Genomic DNA, 22432 nt, shown 5'->3' on the forward strand with positions numbered 1-22432 from the left:
GTATTCTCCCCAAAACATTGAGGGCTCCTTCCCCAAATACCTCAGCTAGACTGCTACCCACTGTGCCCATGGCCCAGTAGCTGAGGAGTTGAGGGACATCCTACCAAATCCCATACATCAGTGTATAGTAAGACAAAATAAATTTACAAAGCAAACTTTCAAAGATTACAGCTACAGCATCACGGACTATTGACCTATAACCTCCCTTCCCTTAGATAATAATGAAATAAAGAAAAAAAACCTGTTACTTTTTATTGTTTTTTATTTAGATCTTAATTGAACCAGCGACATCTCTCTCTCCATTAATGTGCCACAGGACCTCTATCTAACACCCACAAACGCCACGTCAGTTGTACAGGTGAGGAGGAGCTGTAACCCCGATGCCTCCCCTGTTCGCCAGGGATCAGCCTAACAGTGCCACTGAGATAATGACTGATGAAAGGGCGCGTCTTCTGAATACACAGCTCTTTCATGTTCAGCCAGAAGACCTATCCCAGGTCTGATGATTGACTTGCTGAAGCTGGAGGGTGAGATGTTGTTTTGGAAGGTTCCTCTCTTCGTCTGCTTTTGGGGTTTCCTACCTGAAGCCGCTGGCTGGCCTCTTTCTTCCCATGAGAGCTCTTGCAATTCGAGTGTTGAACTGGTTGTGAGTTTTCTTGTTCAGACAAGAGTCTGAGCTCCTGCAGACCTGCTCTTTCTTCTGAAAGGCTCCTGGCAGGCAAGGCAAGCTCTGCCCACTGCTTTCTATGCGCTCTGCTTCTGGTGGTGCCTGGGTTCTCTTGGCCTGTGGGTGGTTTCTTTGCAGTGGCTTCTCAGGGGACGTCCCCTGCCAGGCCCGGTAGGACTCCTTGAGGGTCTGCACTCTGTGCTGTAGGATCTGACACTGGTTCTCCAGCAGGGCCGTGACCAGGTGTAGGGCGTGGGTGTCGTGGTTCAGCCTTCTCACCGCCTCCTCCAGCGTCTGCTGGGCAGACACGTGGCTGTGTGCTTGGCTTTGGAGCTGGGCCTGGCTGTCCAGAGCTGCCCACCTGACCCTGTGAGACTGCTGGTAGGATCGGATGAGTTCGCTGAGCTCCATATGCTGCTGGCTCCAGTGCTCTGCTTCCTGCAGGAGCTGCTCCATGTTGTCCTGGAGTTTAGCATTTTCTTCTTGGACCCCAAGGGACCCTTCTCCTCCTTCCTTACTCAGCTGAGCTCTGGTAAGGGCTCTTTTGCCTTCCGGATGCTTCTCCCAATCCCTTGCAGAAAGGTGTCCAGCATTCTTAGGGTTCTGGTTTTCCAATACGAGCCCCTATTTCTCCCCTAGGTCTAAACAAATCAGCAGGTTTTCCGACACCACTCTATCAGCCTTATCCAGTCCTCCGGCTTTTTCTTGATGTTCTGGCCCATCTTTAGAAATCTTGGTTTCCTCAGAAGATTCTTTTGCTTCTTCGACTCCCCTGAGGGCTGCCACGCTTTGAAGAACATCTCTGAGGCCCCTGAGGAGGTCTTGAAGCTTCTGTGTGGTCAGTGGCCCTGGGATGTGGCGGGTGATGTTCAGGGAGGGGAGGGAGCCCCAGCAGGAGGGGGAAGGGGAGCTGATTTCCAGCATGGCAATGGTGAGCCTAGGCCCCAGAGCCTTGTGGTGGGGTCAGGAGCTGCGTCAGGGGTGTGGGAGAGGGGCTGTCTCCCCCGGGCTGTTGGAGCTGGCCATGGCCCTTGGGGAGCCCTGGAAGGACAGGGGAGGTCCTTGGGCATGGGGCTGGAGAAGCTGGAGCCGAGGGGGCAGGCAGTAGGGATCAGGCCTGAAGCAGGGGGAGCGTTCAGGTGGAGGGTGACATCGCTGGTGGCCTGGGGGCACGTGGGAAGGGGTACCGGGAGCTAGGGCTGCATCTCCCTTTTCCGAGGCTCCAGTACTTATCCCTGACCCTAGCAACCAGGGCTTTATTCTCTCACTGGGCTTTGTGGCCTGTCCCCACTTCAGGCTCCTTGCCTCACAATGGGAGCCTCTTAAACAATGCCTGGTGACACCTGTGTCAACATCTGCCTTGAACCCTGCACCCCATTCTTCACTGGAACCCACTCCCACTCTAGGGAGATGCTGCTGGGAAGGAAGCTAGGGTTCAAAACGGAACCCCAAAAGGGCTACATCTTTTTGTGATTTTAGGAGAGTAATGTCAGAGATCCCTCCAAAAGTGCTCTACTGATGTGAGGAGAGACTGTCAGAATGGATCTTTAATGGCTCAGTGACAAGCTGGGGGCAGTGGAGTGCGCCTGTAACCCCAGCTACTCAGGAGGCCGAGGCAGGAGCATCTTGGCTTTGAGGTCAGCCTGAGCAACTGAGCAATACCCTGTCTCAAACCAAACAAAACCAAACCTCAAAACACAAAACTCAAAAGGGAAAAAAGAAACGACCTATACAATGTACGAATTGGGATTTTTCTTGGTTTTGAATATGGCAACCTTAAGACAAGCTTAAGGAGCTTATTCATGAATCATTCACATCTGCCGGGATAAAACTTGAATCACCACCTTCACAGTGGCTGCTCAACATAGCCATTTCTCTAAAGCACCTGACACAGCTGAGTGCTTTGCAGGCGGCACAGAGTCCTGGAGTAACTTGGAACCCAGTGCGTTCTTGTCTCTTGCCCTTAGGATCAGGACCTGGGGAACAGGAAGTTCAAAGCCAGTTTGTGCTACGTGCAGGGGGCTTTTCCTTGGCCTTCAAAACTTTGCTACCAACAATTCTGCTAAGTAGATTTTTGCTTCCATACTTAAGGAAAAACTCCTACTGTTCCCTTTTCCCTAGTGAGGAGACATTTGTGTGTTTTCTCTTCCACAGCGACCAACTCCCATGGCCCTCAGTTTTCCTGAGCCTCAGGCTGCTCCGGGACTCAGGGCCAGGGCTGCTGTGACCCAGGACGGCAGCTGTGGTTCTGGCCTGAGGAAGGGGCACCTCTCCTAACCCACTCAGGATGCCGCTGGCCAACCCGCCTGTCCTCGATCAGTTCCAGAGGGTCGGTTTGGTGGCCTCCCCTTTGACTCCAGTGACTTTGGAGACAGTGTTTAATCTCCAGGATTAGGGGCACTTTTCCCTGATTTGTGGTCAGATAATGTCTCTTGCCTGACAAGTATGAGGCCCCGGGTTCCATCGCTAGCATTGCAAAAAAGAAAAGAAAGGTCTACAATTGGTATTTTCTTTTTGCCTCATGGAGTGTAGATGTTATTATTTGAAGGGCAATGTGTTCTCCATCTGATTTTCTTGTGCTTGCAGTTTTTCTATAGTGTTGGACATAAATCTGACTCTCCTCGTCTTGACTTGTAAGGAAAGTGGTTTGAAGGTAGTTTAGTCAAGGAAGGAAGAGAATTTTTTCCTTTAACCGGCGGGCTGCAGACCCTGTCCTCGCGCGTGGCGCCAGGGCCGGGGGCCTCTGCGGTCCGCTTCATTCGAGACTGAGGTGGGGTACAGGTGCCGCCGGACACTTCCAGAAACTTTTCCTCAGCAAGCCTCTTCTCTTTGGCCGCTAGGTGGCGATGTAGGCTTTTTAAACTCAGGTGGTGCGTGTGCCCGAGTGCATTCGTGTGTGTGTGTGTGTGTGTGTGTGTGTGTGTGTGTGTTTGAACTCTAGAATGACTGGAATCTTAGAGATGTTAACTCTAACTCTCTTTCTCTCTCTCTCTCTCATCTAAGGGCGCTCTACCACTGAGCTGCATCCCCAGCTATTTCTGTTTTTTATTTGGAGACGAGGTTTCCCTAAGTGGCCCTCCCTGGCCTTGCACTTGGATCCTCCTGCCTCAGCTTTCCCAGTAGCTGGGATCACAGGTGTCCATCACCACCCCTGGCAGTCTCATTTTCCTCGGGTCTGGAAGGGGAAGGGGAGAGACCTGCCCTTGCTGAGGGGAGCTGGACCTGAGTCCCACTCTCCCGCCTGGTGCAGTTTGCAGGAGAGCCTGGTTCTGGGAGCAAGAGGCCCGAAGGATGCTCTGGCAGGAGGTCCGTGGGGGAGAGCAGGTTCCCCACACAGACAGGACAGGATTGTTTCACAGGACCTGGGCAAAGGAGCCTGTGCAGAGTTTAAGTTAAAGGGAAAAAAAGCTCATTACAGTGGAGGACACATCACCAAGAAGGATGGGATAAATGTGTTCAGGGTGGGGCTGTTTTGAGGGATTAATTGCAGGGATCAGCCCTCATTGATCAAACATTCAAAGCAATTTCTGTCAAATGAAAACATGGCGCTGTGTCCTCGTCCACCTTCTCCACCAGTCTGGCACCGAGGGACTCCTGGCTCTTCCCCAAAGTCAAAATGACCAGGAAAAGTCCGGTTGAAACCCTGACCCCCATCCCCACTGCTTGCTCAGTATCTCAGATGCTCGGAAGCATTCCCAAGCCCCCACCTGGTTTCTGCCTCCATGAATGGCACCGTGGAATTTCATGAGCCAGAGTCCGTGACCTGTTCTGTCCTCTCTCCTGTCCTTCCCCGCTTAGAGCCAATCGAGCAGCAAGTCCCAGCCTTTCCTCCTCCCAGCCTCTCTCCAGTGTGTCTTCCGTGTCCCCACACTGCCTCTATCCGGTCCTGGCCACCTTCTCCATGCCCTTTAGCCCCTGCCCCTCCTGGGTCCCCCATCCCCCCTCATGGCCCTGTGGCCGAGGTGTTGCCCGAACAGGCAGAGCTCTGGGGGATCAGGAGGTCACCTTGGAATTCACGGGGTCTGTGCCAACTTTGCTCTCTCTCTCTCTCTTTGTACCAGGGATCGAACTCAGGACCTTGCACTTGCAAGGCAGGTGCAGCGCCACTGAGCTAAATCCCCAGCCCCTAAATTTGCTTTTTTCTAGCAATGGGTCCTTGGGCAAATCCCTTGTCCACTCTATGACTCAGTTTCCTCATCTGTAAATTGAAATAACATTAGTCCCTATCTCACAGAATACCCATAGGATCAAGTGAAAAAATTAGAGTGTGCTAGTTTCCGGTCCTATCACAGAATGCCTTTATAATCCTTGTCCCCGCCTGGCATTAGATTTGCTGTCCTTTTCTTTATTACTTTGCCTTATCAGAATATAAGCTCTACAAGGCAAGAAATTTGTCTTGTTTCTCCTAAGTCTGTAAAATCCACAACTCAGGAAAGTACTTAATTACTTTTTGTAGAATGGTTGAAGAAAGGTTAGCAGTTGGAGAGTTGTCCTGGTAGTCTGTAGCTGAAGCTACTAAGTTCCCCAAGGTGCAGAGCAGAAATAGATGCTGTTTTCAGTGTTTGAAATGATCACCCAGAGCTCGGTGTAGACCTGCACAGCGTCACTGTAGCCCCCATGCCACTGAGACCAGGGCAGGACATCTGGTACCAATCCCCAGGGAGCTCTCAGGTTCCAGAGGGTGGGGGCTTAATCAGCCCCTCCGAGGGTTTGTCTCGAGGGTGCCCTGGGGTTTGTTGAAATACACTGGGTTGTGGAAAAAGCTTCTGCCACAGACAGATCTGCGTCAGCTTGCATGTCTCAGGGGCCAGAGCTGCTCCTACAGTTGTGCAATTGCAGCCCCGCCCCCCCGATCCTGAGGAGAAATCTGGGTCTGATCTTGGTTTTTCCGTACCTCTGCCCTCTCTCTTAGGATTCTGCCTGCTGCATAGCTGCTACTTCTGCTGGTTCTCTTCCTGCTCACACTCCTCCGGAGCAGTTTGGGAGAAGAACGCTAGTTTCTGTGAAAAGCTAAGGACACTGGTCTCTGAGGCGAAGGTCCGTGTTGTTTCCCAGCAGAGCTTTGGCTGAACGTGAGTGCTGGTGTGTGGGTCTCCCAGCCTCTGTAGGGCTGTTGGCTCGGCACTCAGCTAGGAGTAGAAACGGCCTTTTATCCTTCTTTCCAGTTGTTGACAAAGGTTTCTTTTGTGACACCCATGGCTGTTTTTTAAGTTCTCATTCCAGTCATCGGGCAGCTATGGCAGCTGCCCCACACCCTGACTCAAAGCCTGAATTTCATTTTCTTTGTGAGCAAGAGCATTCGCTGTCTTTTAGAAATTTTGAACGATGTTTGGATCACGGAGCTCACTTCAGCCTTCCGCTTCTTGTTTTAAATTTCAGGTTTCACTGGGTGGGGTGGGGTGGTGCATACTTATCATCCCAGCATTCTGGGAGGCTGAGGCAGGAGGTTTGCAAGTTCAATCCCAGCCTGTGCAACTAAGGACTTAGTGAGACCCTGTCTCAAAACAAAAATAAATAAAAGGTAGCTAAATGAGAAGGACATAGGTTCAATCCCCACGACGCTACCCCTCCCCGCAATTTAGGGTTAGGGGAGGTAGCTCAGTAATAGTGTGCCTAGCCTGCCAAGGTCTTGAGCTTCATCCTTGATACAAGACACACACACACACACACACACACACACACACACGCCATGAGGTGGGATTTCCTTCACCAGACCCTGCACCATGGTGCTGACCGTGCCAGTGACTTAGGACAGAGATAACTCCCAACCTGCTGTGTCGAGTTCGTGGCCCCAGAAATCGAAGCATGAATTCTAAAGAATAATGGAGGTTATGAGTGGAAAAGAGGTGCTGAGAGAGACACAGGACGCACTCAGGCGGGGAGCACAGGTGCTCAAAGGAATGAGGCACACACAGCTAGGAGTGGGGACTGGGAAACAGGAAGAGCCCCCGAGAGACAGGAGGGTCCCGAGTGGGTTGCCACTGAGGTCCTCCCTCTGAGAGCGTTTCATAGGGCAAAGTCACAAGGTTGCGGAACATGGGTCAAACTGTCACCAACCAGTGAGATTACAGCGCTCTGCCGCTGAGCTGACTGTAACAATGGGAATCCCCCACCCTCATTCCCCGTGGATGTCCCTCCACCACACTGCCCCCCAGGGGTTCATCCTAATCGACTCTTGAAGGCTTATTGTTTTCAGTATCACTCATCATTTTCTGAAATGAAAATACAGTGTTCAAAGTTTAAAAGTGTGTCTACATGCCTGTGACCATAAAGCTCTATGTCTTGTAAGTTATAATCATTGTAACACAAATTGATCAAAACCACAGATTTTTGTAAATAATGATTAAGCCAAAATATTTGATCAAATAGCATCTTAATGAGAGCAAACAGAGCTAGTGTCTTTCTTTGAATAGACCTGTGGGTGAACACTGCTTGCTGCTAGCATGGGAGTCAGGCTAGTTTTCTTCTTGTGCCATCCTATGGGGACTTCAGAGAGGAGCTGGGACAGGAGAGTTGTTCCTCAGCAGCAGCTGCTCTCAGCCCTTTTAACACTGTCCAAGTTATATGCTGAAAAATAAGACTCTGGCGTCCAAAACAATCACTAAAAATAATTTAAGAAAAAAATAATGTAAGAAGCAGCACATGAGCTGAGCAGTGACACATGGCTATAATTCCAGCCCTTAGGGGGGCAACTTAAGACCCTGTCGTTTTTATTAGTAGTAGTAGTAGAACATTTTTGGCATACAGAATGATCACATTCACCATAGGGAATGTGTTTCTGTACATGATATATCTTAATTATTCTTTTTTTCTCCATTCCTCTCTCCTCCCTTCAACCCTTTTTCCCTTCCCCATTTATAAAAACTTTGTTTCCATTTTTCCCTTCCATTCTCTTTTTAATGGCTGGGGATGTGGCTCAGTGGCCCTATGCCTGCCTGGCAAGTGCAAGGTCCTGAGTTCAAGGCCCAGTACCAGAAAAAAAAAAAAAAGATAAAAATTTCTTTTCCCAAGAAAAAATATGAGAAAAGGAAAAAAATGGAAACAAAGTCTTCACAAATAAGGAAGGGTGGAGGGTGTGAAGGGAGGGCAGGGGAAGGGGAAAAAATAAAAACCAAGATGCTCATGTAATGGTACAAGATCCCAGTGATGAATGCAACTGTATTGTATAACTAAAATGGACCAATACACTTAATGGGAAAAAATCTCTTTCCCTTCCCCTCCCCCTCCCTTTGTCCGCTTCTCATTTGAACAAGTTTTTACTTCCCACTATTTATCCTCCATTTTGCTCCTTATTTGGCATTTGGGTTTCTCACACAAGAAAAACAATGCGATATTTAAAATTGTGTTTCTCATTCATCTCACTTAACATTATGGTCTTGAGGCCCATTCATTTATCTAAGATGACTCAACTCTATCCTTCTTTATGGCTCAGTAGTACTCCGTTTTGTGTAAACACCACATTTTCTGTATCCATTCATCCGTTGATGGCTATACAGGCTGCTTCCAAGATGTAGCTGTTATAAATTGTGCTGCATGCACAGTGGGCATGCATGTATCACTGTGTTATGATGTTTCTAACTCTTTTGGGAGGCTACCTAGAAAGGAACAGCTGGAAGACCCTGTTATAAAATAAAGTACAGGGCTGGGGATGTAGCTCAGAGGTCTCGTGCCCAGGACCAAAAGCGTCAGTGAAGCCACATTTCTTACAAACAGTCCCGCTCTTTGTCTGGGGGTTTCTCGGAAGTCACCGACATTTATTCTCCAAACCTGGTCCTCTTGTTACCTGACCTCAGGCAAAGTCAACCATGGCACTGGGCATGATGGCGCATGCCTGTAATCCAAGTCACTCAGGAGGCTGAGGCAGCAGGATATAGAGTTTGGGCAATTCATGAAATATTTTTTTAAAAATAGATGCCATGTGGATCCTCATGTCTGCTTCTGCACACTGTGCACAATGCACTGCGTCAGGGATGTGCAGCCCTGGATCCGAGCCTGGAGGAGGAGCCCGAGCGACAAGAAGAGTTCTCTGCCTTCCAAGCTCCTCCCACCACAAGCCCACCGCAGGGACCCGGGCCCAGGGCTGTGCGCTCAGCAGCGGAGCAGCTGCGTGTCGCTCGGGCCCTGGGCCCAGACCGCAGCCCAGGGAGCTGTGCCTGAGTCCGGATGCCACACCACTCGCAGCGCTGTGCTTAGCTATCCATGCGTTTCTGTTGTGCTGCTGGGGATTGAGCTTGGAACTGTACCGCAAAAGGGAACTTTAAAAGCTAGATGCTTTGTTCTTTTAGAGATAAGCGGCGCCTCCAGATCTCCCCAAGAGCACATGGCCGACACCCCGTCCTGTCCTCAGCCCGGGTGAACAGCAGAAGGACCTGGCTCCTCCCGTGCACACACAGCGGGAAGACCCACAACGGAACGGCTCTCATTTGGAGAAGTGGCGAGCTCCGGCACTTCCCCTGAGGAAGCTAACTGGAACTGTCGCAGGTCAGGGTTCCCCGCGTCCCGGAAGCCCAGATAAGGAACCTGACCCACCCCACCCATAGAACAGGACTGCAGGACTGCATGGGAGGGGCTGTTAGGCAGTGCCTTTTTAAAATTAATTTTATTGGTACAGTTAAGGTATACAATATAATGACATTCATCATTGGAAATTTGCACCGTTAATCTCTCTTCGTTTTTTTTTTTTTTTGGTACCGGGGATCTAACTTGGGACCTTGCTGTTGCGTGGCAGGCGCTGGAACCACCGAGCTAAATCCCTGGCCCGCTTGGTTCTTATATTTTCCCCTTCCCCTGTCCTCCCTTCAACCCCTCCATCCTTCCCTATTTACAGAGACTTTGTTTCCATTTTTTCATTTTCTCCTATTAATTGCATTCCCTTAGGCAGTGATTAAGAAGAAACAGTGAGGCAGAGAGGGAGAGGGAGAGGGAGAGGGAGAGGGGCGGAAGTGGAAACATTTCTGCTTCCATGGAGGGTGTGGAACCTCAGAAGGTGCTGGCTGCCTTACAGGAAGAGCCCAGTTTCAATTTTTCTTTTTAAAGGATGGATAACTTAATCACCCTTCGTATTCTCTCAAACGGTTCCTTTATCTTAGCACGGGGCTCCCGCTCTTTGCTTCTCAATTGAGCCGACTTATGGGCTGTCAGCGTCCCGAGGATTTCCAGTGTGGAAGGAAAGGAGCGGAATTTAACCAAGAAAATGCTGATCCGGACCGTGGGTGCCTTCAGCCGGGTCCTGGGAGTTGCAGTCCATTTTAAATTCTGATTTCCTTGTCTCTTTTCCTCCTGTCTTCTATCTTCTGTCCTCCCTGGGTGAGCCAGAGGGGGTTGCTCTTCCCTTGGTCTCCCTGCCTCTCAGCCCAACCTCCAGCACATCTGAGTGTGTCTCCTTGAAACAGGTCATGGGACCTTTCGGGGACTGACTGGAAACCAAAGAATCCAGAATCATTTCCCTGGTATGCAGAGAACAGAAGAGAACTGGAAATGTTTTAAAATTTTGTAATAATGTTGGAGAGTGACTGTAATGATTATTCTCCTGATTCACCCAAATATTTATATTCCAGTGAAAAAAATGGAGACTTTCAAGCATGTGCTCAGGGCTGGGGATGAAGCTCTGTCAGTGGTAGAGCATTTGCCCGGCGCGTGTGAAACCATGGGTTCCACTCCCAGGTCCAGTGGATTAGATACAAGTGCCCTCAAAGTCCTGAGCGTGGAAGGTGACTGGGAGAAGGACACTGTAATCATCAGCGCACACATCCCTCCGTGAGCCCAGGAGATGACTGTGCCAGGAAGCGGGCCTGGTTGAAGGTCACTGGGGTGTGACCCGGGAGGGTGATTCTTGTCCTGGGTTCTCTCTTTTCTCTCTGGTTCCTGGCCGACATGGGGTGAACTGCTGTCCTCCACCAGGCCCTTCTGCCATCATTTTCTGCCCTGGACCACCCAACCAGGGACTGACCAGGGACTAACACCAGGGACTGACACCCTGCAACCTTAAGGCTAAATAAACCTCTCCTCCTTTCGGTTAGGGTCTCAGCAATGAGAAAGTGACCAAGACACCAACATTACAAAACAAATCAATCAATAAAATCAACTGCAAAACTATTATGTATTTTTCATTCAAAGAGGTAAAGCCTCTAGAAACTTTCTTCTGAGCTTTCTTAACATGAAGGATTAACTCAAAACCTGATGTAATAGAGATGGGGGATATATTTTCCTTCCAGGGATTATGAGTTGAGGGCTCTCATCTAGGAGGATTTTTAAAAACTGAAATTAATTTGTTCCCAGAAGGGTTGAGCAGGGCTGAAAAACCTGTTGAGCAGCTCTACCTTCTTCACTAATGTGCAATTTGTACTCCCTGGACTATTGTAAGTGTATTTCCCTTTGTACTATCTATACTCAGAAGACTTGCCAACCAAATTAATAATGCGAAACTTTCTCTTTTTTTTTCATTTGTTGCGTTCTTATGAGGCTTTAGTATCAGGGCAATGCTGGTTTCAGAGACTGAATGTGGAAGCATTCTGTCCCTATTTCATGGAAACTTTTGAGGCAGATTGGTGTTAGTTCTTTCAAGGTCTGATAAAATTCAGCAGCAAATCCATCAGGTCCTGATCTTTTTCAGTTGGGAGAGTTTTTCTTACTATTTCGGTCTTACTGCTTTTGCCTCCCACATGCTGGATCACAGACATTCGCCACCACACCCAGCTATGAGTGGCGTTTCTACACACTGAGCTCTACCAAAAAGTCTCAAACTCAAGATGAAAAAAAAAAATTATAAGTGAGTTATTTATAATATGAAGTATATACATATGTAATTATATTGCCTAAAAGGAGCTCAGTTAATTTAAGAAAATTTTTGTGGGAAAATATTTTACAAGGTCTGCCAAGAGCTACTGAAATAGATGTGTTGCCACTTGTTCCTGAGAAATCTGCATCAGAGGAGCCTGCCTGCCCGGCCGCCTACGTGGGGGGAATACCACGTCTTCTCAGAAAAGTCTGCAGAGCATTTAGCATGAAACAAAGCTGCTGCTGATTCGTGCTGTCGGCTGGCGTCACTGCTACTTTGTTAACCAGCCACACCGACAAAGGGTGGAACGACTCACATGGAGTTTTTATTTTTATTTTCTCCTTTTTCTTATTGACAGATACTGCCTCAGGTTTATTTGTACCAATAATAAAGGGACACCCAGCCACAGGCGGACGGTAGCTTGGGGCAGAGCTCCTGCCCCTTCTGTGCAGCGGCCTCTACTCCCGAGAGTTTGTGGGTGCCCAGGAGTTGCAGCTGGAGCCAGGACGGGGGCTGGGGCTGAGGGGAGTCAGAAGGAATAAAGAGTGATAGAGGGGAGACAAGGAAACCCTACTGCAAAATGCACTCGTCAGAAGACTTCGGTTTCTAGGACTCGTGGAGGTCAACCTGGTGGTCCACATCAGCATTTCCTTGGTCAGCTTCGGTCTTTTCCTTCCAGACCCATCGCACCCGAAATTCCTCTGGAACTCGGACGTCCATAGAGTGAGCCAGGCCTCTCGGCAGCTGCAGTGGCTCTACTCACTGTGTTGATAAACTGGAGATTGTCGGTGTCTGATTGCTGCCTGGTGAGAGCTCCGGATTCACTTGAACCCTAAGCAGGAAATGTTACTGCGCCTCATCCACCCTCCTCTTAACCGAAGAACCCTTTTCCGGGGGGGGGGGAACGCGCCTTATGAGTGTTCATCTCTAATGACTGTTTTCAATGAACATTTATACTTGATTATTCGTTCATCAAAGACTGAGATCTCTACTGTTTTTAATTTGACATTACTATTTTCATACTTTAGTTATATATTCAGGATTAGTAAGTAAAAAAAGAAAGTAGGGGAGCAGGAGCCCGATCCTAAAAAGGAACTGGGTGAGAATGCTTAGATTGTCCACCTTAAAAAGCCAACAGACTGGGCTCACACCTGTAAGATGGGCCAGCACTTCTAGGGGTCGGCCACCTTCTCCTGGGCTAAATGTTCCCGGTCCCAAGAAATACGGTGCCCCACCCCACCCTGCTCACACACTGTTTCTCTCAGGCGCTCTTTTAAGTTTCTGTGCAACAAATCCCTTTTTGCCTAACCGAGGGATCCTGAAAGTTCTTTTTCTGCGACGGGAGCCAGAACCTGCGAACTTAACTCTGCAGTGGGGCAGGCTTAGGCCCCTTAGCTCTGCTTCAGAAGCGCCCTTGGGGCCTGTCAGGTGACAGCGCCACAGGTGTGCCTATGCCCGGGCCTTGACCAGGGCCTGAGCTGGGCTGAGACACGAACACGTCAGCTGAGTTGCAACTGTCGATTCCGGATCTTGGGGTCCACCAGCCCTTGCGCTTTGAGGCCCCAGCGCTCTCCGCACGCTTTGGGTTGTCGGCCTGCAGTTTTTCCCGGCTTGGAGAAGGGGTGAGGGGATCCATCCGAGACAGTGCTGAAACGAAGCCCCTTCTACAGCCCGCACCTTGGCTCAGTTTCTCAATGCCGCTGGGGATGGCACCCAGGCCTTGGGCACGCTGGCCAAGTGTCCTACACCGAGCTGCTCGCGTGGCCCTGCGCCCAGGGGGAGACGCACGCTTCCTCCAGGAGCATGGTGTCCCGGGCTTCTCCCAGAATCCGCCCACCCTGGACTCGGCAAGAAAGCCTGGATCCTCGCTCTGCCCCCAGTCCAGGGTCTCGCTGGGGGTTCGCCACCTTCCCGGGCCCATTTCCCTAAAGAGGAGGGGGATCCCAGGCAGCCCGCCTTCCAGCCCTGCACCGGCCGGTTTCGCCAGGCCGGATGGGGCTGAAGTGCGGCGACCGCCGCTGCAAACAAAAGCTCCCCGTGAAGCCCTGGCGCTCTCCCTTCCGCTGGGTCACCGCGCCGTCCACCCGGTTCACCCCGGCTTCCTTTGACACGGAGCCAGGGGCCCCCGACCTCGGTGCTGGGGTTCCGCAGCTCACACCGAGGGCCGGCCGAGCCCAGACTCCTGGGGGCCGCGCATTCCGGATCCCAGCCCCGACCTCGCTGGCGTCTGCTCCGTGAGGCCCGCGTCAGGCCGGTGTTTATTCGAAATCCGACACACGGGCTTAAGTGTCGCGAGAATATAAATACCACAAAGAGCAAAAGAGAACATAGGTAGTAGGAAAAGGGAGAGGGAGCTTTGCCAACGGGAAGGGGAGCCCGAGGTGGAGGCGGGCAAGGGCCATAACAAGCGCTGCGAGTCCTGACGCCCATGCGCCAGCGCCCCGCGCGCATTTCGGGCCGCAGACGCTCACACAAGTACACTTACAAAGCACGGCCACGGGGGGCGCATCCCGTCCGGCCGCAGGAAACGCTGGCGCCCCCGCCCTGCGTCGGCAGCCCCTCCTGGGCGGGCGCCTCCTCGTGGGGAGCCGGGCCGCGCCACGGGCGGAGGACCGGCGCGGTCCGGAGGGGGCCCAGGCTCCCCGGCCTCCCAGGCCTGGGAGCGAGGGCGGTGCGGGAGCGGTCGGGAGCGCGCACCGAGGGGCGGGCCCTACGGGGAGGGTGGGGCCTCCTCTGCGGGCGTGACGGCGGTATGGGCGGGGCGAGTCCAGGCCAGGGCGTGCCGGAGCCTGGAGGTGTGGCAGGGGCGGAGCCTGCGCGGGGCGGGGCCTGCGCCTTATTTTGCCCACCGCCCCAGGGTCCTGCTGGGCTAAGCGGCGGCGGCGCTGGCGGAGCTCGGGCGCAGGAGGCCGGGCCGGCAGGGCCGGGGCTGCCACGATGTCTGCCGAGTGCTGCGCGGGCCAGGTGAGCGGGCGCAGGGCCCTGTGGGCGGAGGGCGCGGGAAGCGAGGGCAGGGAGCGTCGCTGCCCGCCCCCTCCGCCGGTGGAGCCACGCGGCGTCCTCTGCCCGGGCAGAGCCAGTGTGGCCGGCAGGGTGCTGGGCTCCTCCGATCCAGGCCGGGCTCGCGTCCCGAGGGCTCCAGACGGGACCTGCAGACCCGGCCGGGTGGGGCTCAGGGTGGGGCTCAGGCGCAGCCGCTCCGACCCGCCCGTCCCGGTGCGCTCGGTCCAATGGGCCGGGCCGCAGGGCAGTGGGCAGAGCTGAGCCTCCCGGCCCAAGGCGCCTGGGCGGCCCGAACCTGCTCTGAACGGCTGCACATTAAATCCTCCGGGTCCGAACCGAGTAGGACGCGGGTCAGAAGGGACTGTGCGTGTTTAGATAAGTCCCGTGGACTCCCTCGAAATGCTCCCCTTGCCTTCCAAGACGCTCATCTGGTGGTTCTGGCCACTTTCTGAGGAAGCTCTGGCTGGAGTCCTCCTTCCTGAGAGCCTTTCGCGGTGTGATCAAAAATACGGTGACTGTCGCTGCCCAGCGCCACCCAAGGAAGAGGCAGGCTCATAAAAACATGACGCTGTCCTGATCCACCTTATTCACTGGAGGGGGTCACCATTTCACTTCTGGCTCTCCCTCAAGGCCAAAATGACCATGAAAAGTAAATATTTTGAATCTATTCAGGACATCGAGGCAGCCAGGACAGGGCAACTAAAGGCACTCAGGAAAGAAGACTCCAGAGCTGCTGCCGAAAGTGGCGAGGACCATGGGATGGGTGTGTGGAAAGCCGGGGAGGATTGTGCGGGGACTCATGGCACCGTGTCTTTCACTGTGATTAAAGCCTTTTTAAACATTCGCTGTTATTTTCAATCGCGCCTCCCTTGTCCACTTGGGATGGGCACTGCCGCCGGTTAGCACTGCGGGGGAGAATTAGGGAGCAGTGGTAGACAGCATGAGGTAGATCAAGCCGCCTGCGTGTTGGGCTCCTTCCTCACACTTGTTGGTTATCGTCGGTGCTTCCATGCGGTGTTTGAAGGGTGTATTTGCAGAATGAGTCGGGTTGCTCCTGTCTGTTTCAACCCGAGGACAGGCAGGCCAGCAGAGTGGGGCCCTGTGTCACGCCTGGATGACAGGGGCAGGTGACTCGCGCTCTGTGGGTGCCCACATGGAGTTGTCTGGGTTCTCAGGTCTGATACTGTGCTTTCACGCGTCCAGGCTGGCCTTTTCAGAGAGGAGAAGATTGAGGCCTTGGGGCTTGAGGTAAAATGAGTTTTTCCTTGAGCCAGGTGAGGAGAGAGAGAATGAGGGAGCCTCACCTCCTTCCCAGGGCTTTGAGACCAAGACAGCAGGAAAGGTTTTCGGAGACTTGGGAGTCCGTCTTTCTTTTCTTTTGTGTGTACAGTGCTGGGGATTAAAAAGCCAGGGCTTCCTCCTTGCTAGGTAAGTGCTCTGAGCTAGACCACCCCTGCCCATCTTTTATTGTTACTTGCTTTGAGATAGTGTCTCTCCAGCTGGATGCAGTGCATTTCATGACTTAAATAGGGATGTTTGTCCCTCTGGGCCCTTGAGTCTCTTTCAGGGACACCAAATGCCTCATTTCAGGCTTGGAAAGTTAGTACCAGTACTAATGGGTTTTGTCAGAGAATCACTGGTATGGTTGATATTTTGCCTGGGTTTAATGATTTGTTTCTAAAATCCCCTGTCTCCAAACTTTGGAAAGAACCAAATTCTGGCTGTTCATCACAGGAAAGTGAACTTCTGCTTTTTCTCTAGCTGCTGCAGCCCAGTGTGGCTGTGTGTGGAGGGGTGGCTGAGTCTGTGTGAAGCGCTTTGGGTGGAGCTCCGAGGTCCAGCGCTTGCCAGACCGCCCCCACCCTGGGCTCGATCCCCAGCACTGCAAAAGAAGCAAAAATCCTCACAGCAGAAATCCACAGAAGCCAGGCCTGCTAGCTTTGCTGTTGTTTGTTTGGGCACCATCTGTGTGCCAGGAGGGGGATGCATAGCATGAAGCTAGACACGCATCTCTGCCCTCTGTGGTACATGTGCGTGTGTGTGTGTGTGTGTGCGTGTGTGCGTGTGTGAGACCTGCGCAGGGGTGGGCATTTCATGAGCGTGTGAACAACAAGTGCGATTCCCAGACCCTGGAATATGACAGGGTGGTACAAGATGCCCCGGAATTGAGTCTGAACGCGTCGGGTTGGAGGAGGTCCCCAGGCAGGGCTGGACAGACGGCCAGGCTGCCCCTGAGCGCGGTGGGTCCCCTCCTGGAGGCACAGAGCCGCTGAACACAGCCAGAGGTGGAAGAGTCGAAAGACTTGATGGCTGGCAGCAAGTAAGCAGAGCACGGGTGCTCACAATGCGCTGCCCGGACGGAGGGAGCCGGGCTTTACCGGGTAAACTGACACATGTCCATCTTGGAGAGGCTCTTCATAGGCGGCAGCGCGCTCCCGAGCACGCTCCCTGCGCGCTGTGTTGGAGGCCACACTAATTCATCCATCGCGTGTTCGAAGAGGGCCAACAGGAGTCCTCCGGGGTGGAGCATGTGGGGCCGAGACTGGGAATGACACAGCCTGGGTGGGATGAAGTCCAGGTCTCAGTCGGCTGGGGGGTTTTGGCTGGGTCAGCAGCTTTGGTGGTTCCCGCTGGCTTGAACCACTACTGCTGCATGCGTGAGTGTCCCCTCGGGAGGCTTATGCCAACCTGTGGGTCTGTGCCAGGCCACCCAATGGATCAGTCGCGCATGCACCACCCACGGTTCAAGCCGGTGGGAATGGTTCACATCAGAGCCACCCAGTACGAATTATGGCCCCATCATGAACGTGTTAATCTGGTTCCTCTTGGGTTTCTCTGAGGGCCTTATCAGAAACAAAACAATTCCCCAGGAAGTGGCACGTGACTGTAATCCCTATGCCAGGAGGCTGAGGCAGGAGGATTGTTGCAAGTTTGAGTCCACCCTGGGCTACATAGTGCTTTTAAGATTGGCCTAACCTACATAGTGAGAGCCGGTCTTGGCCTGGGATTTGGCTCAGTAGTACCACCGCCTGTCTCACAAAAACCAAAACCAAAATGCCCCGAAGAATCCCTCAGAAAACAGCTGGAAGGGCTGTTGGAGCTCAGGGCCGTGGCACCTTCGTCTTCCAGCACAGGTGCTCCCCCAGCAGTTCCTGTGGTCCAGTTTGGGTTTATTCTGGTTAGGGTGAGAGGCCGGGGCAGGATTTAGTGGGGTGAACTGTGTTGTGACCCTGGGAAGGTCACCCTGGGGACACTGAAGGCTGTGGCCGGCGAGAGGGGAGCAGGAGGTGCAGTTGAGCTGCTCGTTCAGTGACGGGTCCCTTCCCAGTGGAGCTGAGTCTGGGGGCGGCTGGGCTTTGGCAGCAGCCGGGAATGGGGTGTCGAAGGCTTCTGTATGGAGAAGAGCTGACGTTAGTGGTGAGGTGGAGGCTGGTGGGCATTTGGCCAGGAAAACCTGTCCTTTTCTTTGAATGCCAGTTAGAAATGAAGTGAAGATGGTTGGGCGTGGTGGCACACACCTGTAATTCCAGAACTCAGGAGGCTGAGGCAGGAGGATTGCCATGAGTTTGAGGTCAGCCTGGGCTCCATAGTGAGACCCTGTCTCAAAACAACAACAGCAACAAGAACAACAACAACGAAGTGAAGACAGTGAGCGCTGTGGTTTGAATGTGCCCCAGGTTTCCAGTACTGGAAACTGAACTGCCTGGCCCTCGTGCATCGTGTTTGGAGGGAGAGGGTCTGGAGGGCTCTGCTGACCTGGGGTTCTGGGCTCTGGGTCATCGCTGAGTGGCCACAGTAAACTTGGCCCCCTGGCTGAGTAGCTGGCCGTGCTGTGATGCAGCAGGAAAGCCCTCACTGGTACCAGGTGGATGCTGGAGCCGATCTCTCGGGCACCCTGGCCCCCAGAACCTAAAGAAGTGTTCTTTTTCTTACAAATTACCTCATCTCAGACATGTGGTTATAGCAGCAGAAAACAGTCCAGACAGCAAGCCACCAGTCAGGGGAAGCTGGAGATGGAGACAGAGGCTTGGACTCAGGAAATCAGGGTGAAGGCTGGTGTGCCTTGGCGAGTCACCAGCCTCTGCTACCTCAGTATTCCCCAGAGGTCGTGGGTGTGATCATCCTTCCTAGAGATGAGGCATGGCTCAGTAAGAGGAGCCCTGGGGTCTCCAGGCTGCTTCCTTGTCCTGAATGGACTCTTCGTTCACTTAGATGCTGCATAAGTTGCGGGCCAGTGGACACTGATGGAAGCAGAGCTCACAGGAAGCGTTTGCCCTGCGCACTCTGGGTTCAGAGCATTGTGGTAGCCCCTGGGAACAGTGGGAAACACAGGGCTTCATTGCTCTAATGTACCAGCTAGTTGGCAGTGGAAGTGTGGGGAGCCGGCTGTATCGCTGTCAGAGGGGAAATGAGATGTGTATTAAAACATCTAGGCAGTTGCTTTGGCATGCATCTAGGTGTCACCCAGGAGCCCCGTGCGCTCATAGGTAGGGCCTTTGGAAGGACCTTGGGGGTACTTAGCTGGCTCGTCAGGAGGCCGGGCTTGTCATAAGAGGGGTCACAGGGCCATGACCTGGAAGGGTCTGCCTCCCTCCCAGCTCCTCCTCTCTGCTTCCTGGATGCCATGACATGAGCACCTCTCCTCCACCCGGGCCCTCCTACCTTGCCTTCCTGCCTTGGAGCCAGCCAACCATGGACTAAAACTGTGAGCCAAAATAAAGCTGTCCTCCTTTAAGTTGTGGGTGTTGGGTATTTATCCTAGTGACAAGAAAGTGACTTAAGATTTTAGTACTGGAAGAGTGGGGTTGTTGCTATGACTGTTGCCTGGGCATGTGGTTTAGAAGCCCTTGGAACTGGCTTGGAGGAGGAGTTTGGAAAGGTTTGGAGATGCCTTGGTGGTGCTGGGTAGAGAAGCCCTAGAAGGCCGTAAGCTGGGTTTGATGGGAGATTCTGGTCCAAGTTCAGGAGACCAGAGTGCTGATAGAAATGCAGACGGTGGACACCAGGCCAAAAAAGTTTCATTTGGGAAGAGGGACTCCTTTGACAATTTATTTTATTTTATTTTATTTTTTTGGTACCGGGGATCGAACTCGGGACCTTGCGCTTGCGAGGCAGGCACTGGAACCACAGAGCTAAATCCCTGGCCCACCTTTGACAGTTTACTCAAAACTCTGCTCTGGTGGAAAATTTTTCTACATTTTCCTTTTATCCTAAGACTTTGTGGGAGCCTGAGATTAAGAATGGGGGACTAGGGCTGGGGATTTAGCTGAGTGGCACTGCACCTGCCTTGCAAGTGCAAAGTCTTGAGTTCGATCCCTGGTACCACACACACACAAAAAAAGAGTGGCGGACTAATAAATCTGGCAGGGAAATATCAAGGAAAGCCCAGAGTTCAGGCTGTAGCATGGGTACTACTGCCAGATTTTAGTGAGGTTTACAGTGAAAAGCAAGAGCAAAAATCCAAATTGAATCATTTGAAGAATTTTACTGGTAGCCTGAAAGGAAGCTCCTGCAAAATTCTGGCCCAGAAGAGCTTCATTGCTGAAATGATTAGCTTTAAAAAGAAGCCAAGTACTTTACATGAGAACAATAGGAAAGATGTCTCCTGGGCACAAGTCAGCAAGACCCTAACCTTCACTGGTTCAAGGGTGTAAATGACTTTGCTTTGAGAAGAGAGCCCCTGGAAACCTAGTTCACTCAGGGCCAGCTAGGAAATAGTTTCCTGAAACTCAGCCATCCAGGCACCCAGAGGCCTCTATAGCCATGCTGTACTGGGGCCTGGCTACTGTCAGGTGGAAAATCTTGGCATCATCCTCAAGGTGCTGGGTTCACAGGCATGTAGAATGCAAGAGCTGTGGGGTGAGGGGGCTTCTGCTCACATTTCAGAAGTCCTTGAGTCCGGGCAGTGTGTGAAGCTGTGAGAGTGTTGCTGAAAGTGCAGTGGAGACTCCGGGATGTTGGGAAAGCCAGGGACATGGAATGTCAGCCAAGGAAGGCTGCAGGTTGAGGGACTTGCTGTGAGAGGGCCATGGGGGCTGCTGCAGGCAGGGTCATAGAGGCAGGGCTGCCCAAGCCTTTTGCTTCACATCTCGTTCTAGCTTGGCCCCAGGGCTGGACACGGAACAACAGGTCTTAGTGTTCGGCCTGCTGGGTTTGGGTCTTGCTTTGGTCCCATTGGTTTCTTCCCCTGTCGCTCCCTCTGCAGTGGGAATGTTTCCTCTGTCACTCTGTGTCAGCAGTGTTTGATTTTTACTGGGGCTTACAGCTAAGCGTTTGTCTTGAGTCTCAGAGGAGATGTTGGGCTTGGGCTTTTCAGCAGTGCTGGGACTGTTAGCACTTTGGTGCCTCTTACAGATGACTACATTGTCCCCCATAAGGATGGACGTGAGACTTGGGGGCTGGGGTGGTATACTATGGTGTAGATCGAGGGTCTCATGCACTCAGAGGCGGGGCTCTCAGAAGGTGCACGGGTGATGGGGGCTGATGTCTGGCTTGCTGTTGGGGGTGGGGCCTGGTCAGAGGAGGCTGTCACTGGGGCGTGGCTGGAAAGCACCCGTATCTGTTCCTGGGCTCCTTCCTTCACTCTTTGCTTCCCTGCGGCCACACCCTGACCACCCCTTCTCACCAGACCCCTCTGCCATGCCTTTCTCCCCTGGAGCTGATGGAGGATGGATTAAAAATGTGAGCCAAACTCAGCTTCTCCTCCTCTGAGTCATGGGTGTTGGATATTTGTCCTGAGATGAGATAGCACCTGAGGCAGCAGCCCCTCCAAGGCGAGGCAGGGCTTACTGTGGAGGGGTAATAGTAACACTGACCTTCCCTTCAGCACCCAGGTACCATCTGTCTCCGTAGATGCATCCTCTGGCAGCCTGGGAGGCAGGGAATGTTCCGCAGGCTCTGTGCAGATGCGGGGTCCAAAGCACAGGAAACAAGGGAGCTGGCTGTCCGGGGTAGAGCCAGCCTTCCCACACTGGGCTCCCCGGCCGGGCCTGGGGGACACCTCCATGCTGGACTGGCACCCTCGCGCTGTCCTGGTGGCAGGAGCAACAGTATCGAGGCCACCTGTTGTGGTCTTGGGGCCATTGCTGGGGGTGAGCAAGGTTCACATCCTTCTAGGGCCCCGTCCAGGTTCCTTCACATCTGAAGCCAGAAACTGAAAAATGGTTAGCAAAGTGTGTAGAAATTTGCATGTCAGCTGTGAAGCAAAAACAGGAAACTATGTGGAAAATATGTGAAAGCTATTTGAGCTATGAAACGGCTTTTCCTGGCTCTGGCCTGGTGAAGGTAACCAACTGTGGTCCGTGTGGAAGCGCCTGTGTCACTGGTGCTGAAGAAAAATGCTGAGCGGCGGTCACCTTCGCCTACATGCCGCCTGTGTTCTTTAACAAAGCCTTCTACCCAGGACCATCCATTGTCAAAAGCTCAGAGCCAGAAGAGGAGCGGATTTTATTCATGAATACTGAGCGTCTGGGAGGGAGCAGCAGGCAGGGCTGGGCTCCAACAGTGTCCAGGAGGAGGAAGCCGCTGCTGAGAGGTCCCTGTCTGCAGCGCAGATGGTGAGCAGTGTCTGCCCAGAGCTGGGGTCTCTCCTCGAGGGGCCCTGTGAGCCATGACTTTTCAAAGAATGGCCGTTAGGTCCTCAGGAAGGACACTGTGTACCTCGTGGCCTGCCCCTTGGTGTCCAGGGTCCCTGAGAGAAGGGCCCTGCATGAGGCGGGGCAGGACCTGCATGCAGCTCCGAGCACTGCCCAAATGCTTTAAACCCTCCTGGCTGACTCACCACAGCTGGCAGGCAAGCACTGCTCAGGGAGTGCTTTTAGCAACGCCCGGGGAGGGAGCCCAGGGCCGGCCCTGGGGTCTGCTGAGCCCCCAGGAAGTGCTGACAGCCGGACCTGTCCCCTCTGTGGCTCCCGGGCCTGGGCAGGCAGCTGCAGGTCTGGCCCGGGGTCTGTGTGTCTGTCTGTCTAATCAGGTGCTGGGGAGGG

General features: G+C 52.9%; 2 protein-coding genes across 4 annotated transcripts in view; one reads left to right on the plus strand and one right to left on the minus strand.

Annotated features, from left to right (window-relative positions):
• Positions 1–244: 244 nt before the first annotated feature.
• Positions 245–14114, minus strand: Spz1 (spermatogenic leucine zipper 1). Its single transcript, XM_013071181.3, is given in 1 exon segment — positions 245–14114. A coding segment is annotated over 1 exon segment (1116 nt). The 5' UTR covers positions 1694–14114; the 3' UTR covers positions 245–577.
• A 139-nt stretch (positions 14115–14253) lies between these two features.
• Positions 14254–22432, plus strand: part of Serinc5 (serine incorporator 5) — a 69032-nt gene continuing 60853 nt past the window's right edge. For 2 of the 3 annotated variants that reach the window (XM_004841599.4, XM_013071076.3), the window contains exon 1: positions 14254–14408. In XM_004841599.4, coding sequence (XP_004841656.2) covers positions 14382–14408 — 27 coding nt within the window. In that variant the 5' untranslated portion in view covers positions 14254–14381. The remainder of the gene's footprint in view (positions 14409–22432) is intronic. The other variant, XM_013071075.3, reaches the window with a different exon arrangement.

Source organism: Heterocephalus glaber, unplaced genomic scaffold, assembly GCF_053883595.1.
Source record: "Heterocephalus glaber isolate CG9 unplaced genomic scaffold, H.glaber_assembly_v1.0 deba00001465, whole genome shotgun sequence".
Classification (NCBI taxonomy): Eukaryota; Metazoa; Chordata; class Mammalia; order Rodentia; family Bathyergidae; genus Heterocephalus; species Heterocephalus glaber.